Here is an 8,772-nt window from a genome sequence, read left to right as displayed (position 1 = left end):
TCGATGGTCAGTGGTGGATGCTTTAGAGGTTTTCTCCTGAAGTCCACAATGATCTCTTTAGTCTTCCCCACATTAAGGGAGAGGTTGTTGTCCTTACACCACTGGGCCAGTTGGCACACTTCACTACCGTAGTTGGCCTCACCGTTGTTGGTAATGAGGCCAACTACAGTCATGTCATCCGCAAACTTGACAATGTGGTTGGTGCCGTAGGTTGGCACACAGTCGTGGGTCAGCAGGGTGAAGAGCAATGGGCTGAGCACACACCCTGTGCTCAGCGTGATGGTCTTGGAGATGTTGCTGCTGACCCCCACATTTTGTGGCCTCCCTGTTAGAAAGTCCAGCACCCAGTTGCAGAGAGAGGTTTTGAGTCCCAAGTGTCCAAGTTTTTGTATAAGCTGCTGAGGAATGATTGTGTTGAATGCTGAGCTGAAGTCTAGGAACAGCATTTGCACATAAGAGTTCTTTGAATCTAGGTGGGTGGGGGCTGGATGGAGAACAGCAGAAATAGCATCCTCTGTAGACCGGTTTGACCTGTATGCAAACTGAAATGAAAAACACTTTTTCTGCAAATTTGTTTTTGAGGCCTGAACTGTGATGCCTCATTGTTTGACTCTCCATCGAAACTCCCAAACAGTCAGTGTTTTCTAGATAATTACTGTTCAGGTTTCAGGCATTCTCTAAAAGTCCCCCAGAATTGTCCTATGTCATGGCTCCTCTGCCTTTTCTTGCCACCTTGTGGACTTGTGGCTGTCAACAGCTACAACTGTTTGTTTTTCAACACCTGCAGGCCTGGCCCTCTGAGTCCTGCATGTGTGAAGTGAGTGTAGCTAGAAATGTGTGGAAACATGTGTATGCCACAATGTTTGTTGTCAGGTTGAACGACCAGTGGGTGGAAGTGGTTGGTGATTTGAGTGAGCTCATTAGGAATTTATGAAGCGCTAAAATGTTTGGTCTCCGGGGAGGAGGGATTGGCAGCTGTCGCATAGGCAAGCAGGCTGGCGACAGAAGGGGAAACCGACTTCTGCTGAGAGCACAGATTGTAGAGATACAGTACAGATGTCTGAAATATTGTTGTAAACAGTAGATAACTGGCAGTAGAGAGTGGCATGCAATAAGCATGTTATTAGGTCTATTATGTACTTCTTTTCTACCCATACCACTCTTTGTTCGTTGAATTATTTGCAAATCAACATTTTATCTGCAGATGTGACTGATTTCAGAAAAATCAAATGTACCTCTATCCAACTAAACACAGAGAAGTGCCAGGGATGTCTAATTGAGGTCTGTGTCCAATGCTGAAGTGGTCCCCTGAGTAGCTAGAAGGGATGTCTTCTCAATGCTCACTTTGGACATACATCAGACATCTTCACCACACTTGAGCATACTTCTATAACACTTTAGCCAGTGCAAAGTGATACAGAAGTGTGATGGAGGAGCCTCTTAGATTGTTAGCTGTGAGGTACAGAACATTACCTCATGTTAAAACGTGAGCTGATCAACACCTAAACATATTCACAGCTCCCTTCAGTTAGGGTTTTGTAACTGTGCCCCCCATAAGTCATGGATATGCATTGACAGCAACAGTACTTGCAAACTAATATCACAACTGTAGCCTACATTTGCAAAATAGCTAGCAAGTTGGCTGAATGTTCGTGGAAGTGTTATTTAGCAAATAAGCTAATGCAACACAAAAATCCCTATTAAATATTGTCTTGACTGCAATGTGTAGACTTAGCTTGGCTGTTCTCTGATGTCCAGGGACCTTTTTGGAGGTCAGTAGATATCCCAAACAGACTAAACATTGGCATATGTTTTGGACCTGTTTCAGCTGTCCACCGACATCTTGTGTACTGCAGATCCCCAAAAGATGTGCAGATACTGAACTTCAGTTGGAAAGTTCTTTTTAGACATGTAGACATTTAACAAATTTTGGCCATCTGAGGACATCCAGAACAAATCCAAATGAGATATTAATATTCTGTGTTAATTTTAGATGTCTGATGACCTCCAAAATATGTCCTGAATACAGATATCCAGATATTTACCAGTCATGTATTATCTAAATGTAGATGCTTATTTTGAGTGTGTTGTCCAAATCTGTAGTGCACCTTGAGGCACATTCTGATCTGAGACTCTGCCTTAATAAAATAAGTAATATCCTGACATTAGGTTCTGAACCTGTATCAAAAGCTTTGTCACAAACATACAAAAAAAGGACTTGCACCAACTGACATGATATCGATGTCACATTCAACAAAAAAAACATTTTAATTGTTCTTTATATACTGTTTGTTTGTTATTTGTTTCCTTTCTCTGTTCACATGTCATGTCCCTTAAATTGCGTCCTTTTTTTGTTGTCTTTTTGAATAGAAAAAGCCATCACATGTCTCTCCACCATCAGGTGTTTGCTGGGACTGAACATACTTTAGCAGTATGTTAACATACTGTATATACTTTGTATATACAGTATATGACAGATACTGTATATACTTTGTATATATAGTATATGACAGATACTGTATGCATAGCACATGTTGTTTTTCAGCTCAGCCACCCACAATTTATAGTAGTTTAGCAGTCTAACAAAAAATCTATTTCTAAAATGCAATTTCCCTGATTTTGCAGCACCAGTAGTCATTGTGTTCCATTATTTTTGTATGACCTTTTAAAAACAGAATTCAGTCAGATCTAAGGGCAAAATTTTACTGTCTAATATTTTTATGTTTAATGATGACAGTGCTGGGAATGCTTCAGTATGGGTGCCCTGAAAGCTCACTGCAGTGTGACCCAAAAAACACAAAATGCATCTTTGTATTTGCTTGTGTTTACTCTGTGCAGCTTGTTTTATTACTTTGTATTGTCAAATAGTTGAACTAATTTTCTTCATTTGATTGTGTTTTCATCTATTTGGGTGTTTTCTTTGGTTGCAGTCAGGGCCATCATATGTTATGATATTTGGACAAGTGGTCTGGAAACAATCTGAAAAAGTGAAAACAGGTGGAATCATCAAAATCATTTCCATGGCTGTTGTAAACATTGCAGAGAATATCCTGCTTTAAATTTTGCCTACTGTGGCAAACTGAAGCATGGGGGGGTTCACTGTAATAGACATGGTCACTACTATAAACCATAACATATCTGTAGCTATCTCACATTATGACTGTTTTTTTCTGTACAGCTTAAATATGTAAAATATTTTTAAAAAGCACTGGCTGTATCAAACAGGTTCTCCAGTCTTGTTTGGGATCCAGCCAGTGTATAACTCCTGGCTTCATGCCCACACTGTAGGCTGCCCATTACAGCAAAGAGTTTTGTTCAGCACAGTAACTTAGCACAATGGAAGTGCATCACATTACACTGACTTGCTTCATTAGTGAAGATGACTTAGAACCATCCTCCGCAGCACACTATGTGGATAAACAAGACAAACTGACTATATACCAGCTGTTAGGACTGGTTTTTTGGGGTTTTTTTGCCAATATCCAAATTGTATTTGCAAAACTGATTCCCAGTGAATGTTTGACACCACAGCAATAATATATGTGTTGCTATGATAGATTACATATTTAGATCCAAGAGGAAGCAAAGCTATTTTAATTTTTATTTAATTATAATGTAAGCATGGATGCAAATTCATTTGTCAAAAGGGAATATATAGCTGTTTTGCTGTGTGAGAGTAAAAAAGGAAACACTGAAAACACCAGTATAATCTTTATCATTTTTGCTCACACAATATGATGCATCCATTTCTATTATCCATGTACTGTTTGTGTTCAGGATTATTACTTAAGCCTTTTGTCCATATGTTTGCCAAGAATTGCTTCTATTATTGGAAAATTACCCCTGAAAGGACTAACTACAAGAACTAATGGTATTCTGAGAACTCTGTTGGGCTGTGTTTGCCTTTAAAGCCTCTCATTTGGTGCAGACAAGGATTGTGCTCACGCCTTATACACACATGGGCATGCTTTAGAGGAAGGGTGTGACTATTGATGTGCATGTTCTTCAGGCAGGTGTGGCGCTATTTCACACCCAGTGCCTCTCCACCAGAGCTTTGCTGCAGTGTTTGCTATACACAACAAGAGACACACTCCTGCAATCTTCAGCCACTGCAGTGAACAGAAATACAACCACCATCTAGGGAAAAACACACTTGCACTAACTTCATCTTAGTTTTAGATGCTGCTCATCGAGTGCAATATTTTAAACTATTATTTTTAGGAGGATTCATTTAGACTCTTTAACTTATTTATGCATATTAAGATTCGACTGGGTGTGGAGTACTGTAATTTTGTTCTTTCATGTACCATGAATGGAATGACAATGAACAAACCTCTGACCTTTGACCTTTGACCTTCAAAAAACAGAGATACAGGATAACACAGCTGGCTAAAATATGATGGCTGTGCTGTTATGTGGTAGGATTTAATAGTAGACAGTTTATTAATTAAATACTTATGTCATACAAGTTTTTTTTTTAGTAGTAAAAATTATATGTCTAACATATGTGTTTATAATCTTATTTCTGTCTGCAGTTTTCTGTGAAGATCTACGTTCCAGCTTATATTTTGTCAATGCATCTGTGCAAGAGGTAGTGTTTGCCAGCACCACAGGGACATTGGTGCCCTGTCCTGCCGCAGGTGCGCCCCCTGTCTCACTGCGCTGGTACCTGGCCACCGGCGAGGAGATCTATGATGTGCCAGGGATCCGCCACGTGCACCTCAATGGCACCCTTCAGATCTTCCACATTCCCCCTTCCAGCTTCAGCAAACTCATCCATGACAACACCTACTATTGCACAGCGGAGAACCCCTCAGGGAGAATCAGGAGCCAAGATGTTCACATTAAGGCTGGTCAGTTTTTCTGCTCATAAATTCTACACTTCACAATTATGGTCCACTGTGAGGGATAACATGTATTATCTCAGTATTAGCAGTTTTCCATCTTATACACAATATACCTTTCTGTCCCCCTCCCAGTCCTACGAGAGCCCTACACTGTCCGTGTGGAGGACCAGAAAGCCATGAGAGGCAATGTGGCAGTCTTCAAGTGCATTATCCCTGCCTCAGTGGAGGCCTATATCACTGTTGTGTCCTGGGAGAAAGACACAATGTCAATCAATGCTGAAAGTAAGTCATGACATCTTTCTTTACTACAGTAACTGCTGCAGAGTGTCTGAATTTAGTTAAATATTTGGCCTCGGTATGTCGTCACTAATGATGATCTTGTGTGCCTCTTTGATGGATTGTTCTCATAAGATTCTCCTGGATTCTACAGTAAATGTTATGAGAAATTATACTAATAAACCATTTTCTGGAAGTTAAGATTGGGAAGATTTGATTTAATAGTGATCCTTTTTAGATTTTTACATTTTTGCCTCATTTGCCTACTGTGGAATGTTACCAAATCATTGTGTGTCATACAGTTCAGAAGATGTCTTTATGGTACTACATGGGCTACTAGATTAAGCTTACTTGCCAGTAATACAATGGAATTGAAAAAAGAGAGAAAATGTATCGAGTTGCATCTTCTTTGGCTTAAGGGAAATAGGTTCTTAGTAGCATCAGCAGTACTGCTGCAAGAGATAGTTCCCCACTGATCAAAATTATACTGTGGTATGAATATTAATGTTGCAGTCTTACTCCATAAAAATGCTATTAGAAACACCTTAATTGAAGTTTATCCTGGCCAAATGATGTTTGGCTAAAGTGGTGTTTGTCATGTGTGTCATGTGATTCTTCTGATATGACCCTACACAAAAACTGGCTGTGTGTGTCCACGTCTGTCTGACCCGGTGAGAGCAAGGTCCCACTCCTCTTCCTCTGCCCAGTGTTTCACAAGAGTGCAGGCTGCCAGCCATGTCACTTAGTCTTAGTGTACTGACCCATTTCTCTGGCTGATAGGAAGCACTGCAGCGCTCCAATCATTCAAATCACTTAAATGGAATACTCGCCTGCATGACTGTTTCCCAGCCCTGGGGGGCATGTTCACTTTATGTGGGGCATTTAGCAAACTCAGTAGACAAGCACTTATGTCATTTTGCTTTTGGATGGAGGGCAAATGATTTTTTTTTTTTTGACATTTCACATTTGTCCAATGTAGAAAAATCAGCCATGTTGAAATCTATAATAAACTCTTAATTGTCTGTAAATGGATTGCCCCAGGCATGTTTTCAAAATGGGTATTTACAGTGGTTATCATGCTCATGGAATCTGTGCTATAGGTTTTGTGTTTTGATTACATTGCATTAATGTGTTTGGATCAAAATCTTGTTTTACACTATGGCTGTAAGTATCAATGTGACTGGATATTTTGGAATTTTTGAAAACCTGCTACTTTTTCACTTATCTTAATAGAAAAAAGATTTTTTGCACTGTCAAAACAAAGTGTTTATCTTGAGCTGTAAGAAACATCACATCTGCAGCCGTCAGCCATGTAAACACTGTCAGAAAAATCATCCAGCCACCAATCCACTGCTCTTCTCTATGCTAAATAATGGATGAAGCCTATGAATCCATGAGCAAATGGTCTTTATTCATGTTTCAGTGAGCGCATCCTACTGGTGATCCGTCCATTCCCCTCATCCTCTACTACACACTTTATAAGTGCACTTTGTGTATATGTGTGTGTGTATTCACGTCTGTGTCTATATGCACACCAACTGACAGCTCAATGCTAAATAAGTCAGCCCTTCACTTCAATAGCCAAGCTTTTACATTTTAATTTTTAAAGAATAAAAATAATATCGACATTTGGACTTCAATCAAATACTTTGTAAAATATAGCTTTTCTGTTTCTGACATCAATAATTGAGTTGGCTTTCCACTGTGGAAGGTGTAGCATGATGTGCAGCCCCCGTCAGACAGGGCCTCTGTAAATCTCTCTTGACATAGGGTCTTTGAGTTGTTGCAGGGTAGACTAACAAAGCACCACTCAAAGAACTGGTGTCTATTAGAATAGAATGGAAACTAGAATGGAAAATTATTATCAAAAATGCATTCACTCAGAACATCCAATAAACGTTACAGTGTAGCAGTAACTGTCCGATATAATGGTTTTATTATACTTACTGCAGAAAATGCCCACTTCATGGTCCAATGCTGACTTTTAATCGTGACTCTTTTTGTTTTACTGCTCAACTGTTAACTATATGTATAAACAAGGACCTGTCAATACACGAAAACCAGTTCTTTGATTTATAAATAACTTTATCCAATAAACTTGCTTTACTAATTCAGTGTAAATGAAATGCCACACATGGAGTGTAAAAGTTTTCAGTTTAAACAATGACCAGTTTCTCTTAGCTATCACCATTTTAGCTTAGTTTAGCCTTGACTAACTACTGTGTAGGGGCAGTTTTGTGTCAATTGCTACTTGCAAAGAGAAACATTTATATATCAATGTGTATATCAGAAAAGGTTGAGGAATGCATCAATTCACAGGCTACAAACTGTTCTGACTAAGAGAATTTCAGTTACTGTTTAGAAGTGGGAGTCAATCAGGATAAAGTCTTATTGTGATAGGGTTAAAGGCTTATTACGATTCATGAATACAACAGAGGGAAATCTCTCATTGTATAATAAGTCTTTTAAAGAACGTCCATTGTCAGAAGGGATAAAAATGTTAACAATTACCCCAACTCAAAGTCTATGATCTGCACAATCTGTACATACAGCTATCCATCATCCATTATCCATATCGCTAATCCTGACCATGGTCGCTGTAGCCAATCCCAGCCAACACTGGGCGAGAGGCAGGGTACATCCTGGACAGGTCACCAGTCTATCACAGGACTGACACTTAGAGACAGTCACCACACACACTAGAGTCACCAGTCAACCTAAACTGCATGTCTTTGCACTGTGGGAGGAAGCCAGACCACCTGGTTCAGGGGGTAGAGCAGTTGTTGCCCAACCGGAGGGTCGGAGGTTCAAATCTCAGTGCCTACGGTCCACATGTCAAAGTGTCCTTGGGCAAGACACTGAACCCCCCCGTTACCCCCGATGGTTAGAGCCATTGGTCGAGTTGGCGCCGCAGATGGCTGCCTCGGTTCTGTACCAGAAACAAATTCCTTGTGTGTAACGTACTTGGCCAATAAAGGTGGTTGTTATTATTATTGTTGTCCTTATAATTTCCCCACTATAATAAATCTATTGTTTCTACTATTGCTGTTGCACATTAACACATTCACATTAATTTCATGATATTAACTAAACTGTGCACTAGACCATTGCCTCCTGTTCAGCCAGCAGAGTTAATCCTTGTCAAGATGACAAACAGTAATGAGAATCAGGACTCAAAAGAGGCTTTAACTTTAAAAGGTCAGTGAAATAAATAAATGACCGGAGCAGAGGTGGGTTGGTTTCCATTTATTTCACAACACTATGTAAATTGACATAGTCTTTAGAAACTTACAATAGCCATCTCAGGCGATTAATGGATACCGTATCATCTTTTGTCATTTGTATTTTACATTTTTTAAAAATCATTTGTGGCTATGGAGTAAAAAAGCTCAGGTTCATGTGCCGTCATGGCGTACTCATGTGACTGTGGCACAGTGACGTGCGGTGAGGTTGACAGCTGGTGAGGCACTGACTCTTTTACAGTCAGATTTACAAATACAAATGAACCGTTAACAAATTGTCTGTTAACAGACAGTGCGTTATGTTTTATATCTCATATCACCATCTTCACACAAACGTGACCCATATTTAATTTGAGGTTAAAATTTATTCCAGTTGAGCTTATTTCTAACTAGAAATAATAAAAGTT

At 39.5% G+C, this 8,772-nt stretch overlaps 1 protein-coding gene across 2 annotated transcripts in view; it reads left to right on the top strand.

The window, feature by feature from the left end:
- LOC109972868 (Down syndrome cell adhesion molecule-like) overlaps window positions 1-8,772 on the top strand; it is a 43,016-nt gene that overhangs the window by 28,728 nt on the left and 5,516 nt on the right. For both annotated transcript variants that reach the window (XM_020622070.1, XM_020622071.1), the window contains exons 2-3: window positions 4,536-4,853; window positions 4,980-5,129. In XM_020622070.1, coding sequence (XP_020477726.1) covers window positions 4,536-4,853; window positions 4,980-5,129 — 468 coding nt within the window. The remainder of the gene's footprint in view (window positions 1-4,535; window positions 4,854-4,979; window positions 5,130-8,772) is intronic.

This window comes from Monopterus albus, unplaced genomic scaffold, assembly GCF_001952655.1.
Source record: "Monopterus albus unplaced genomic scaffold, M_albus_1.0 scaffold272.1, whole genome shotgun sequence".
Taxonomy (NCBI): Eukaryota; Metazoa; Chordata; class Actinopteri; order Synbranchiformes; family Synbranchidae; genus Monopterus; species Monopterus albus.
The sequence above is the reverse complement of the archived record's forward strand: the minus strand, read 5'-3'. Positions and strand labels throughout refer to the sequence as shown.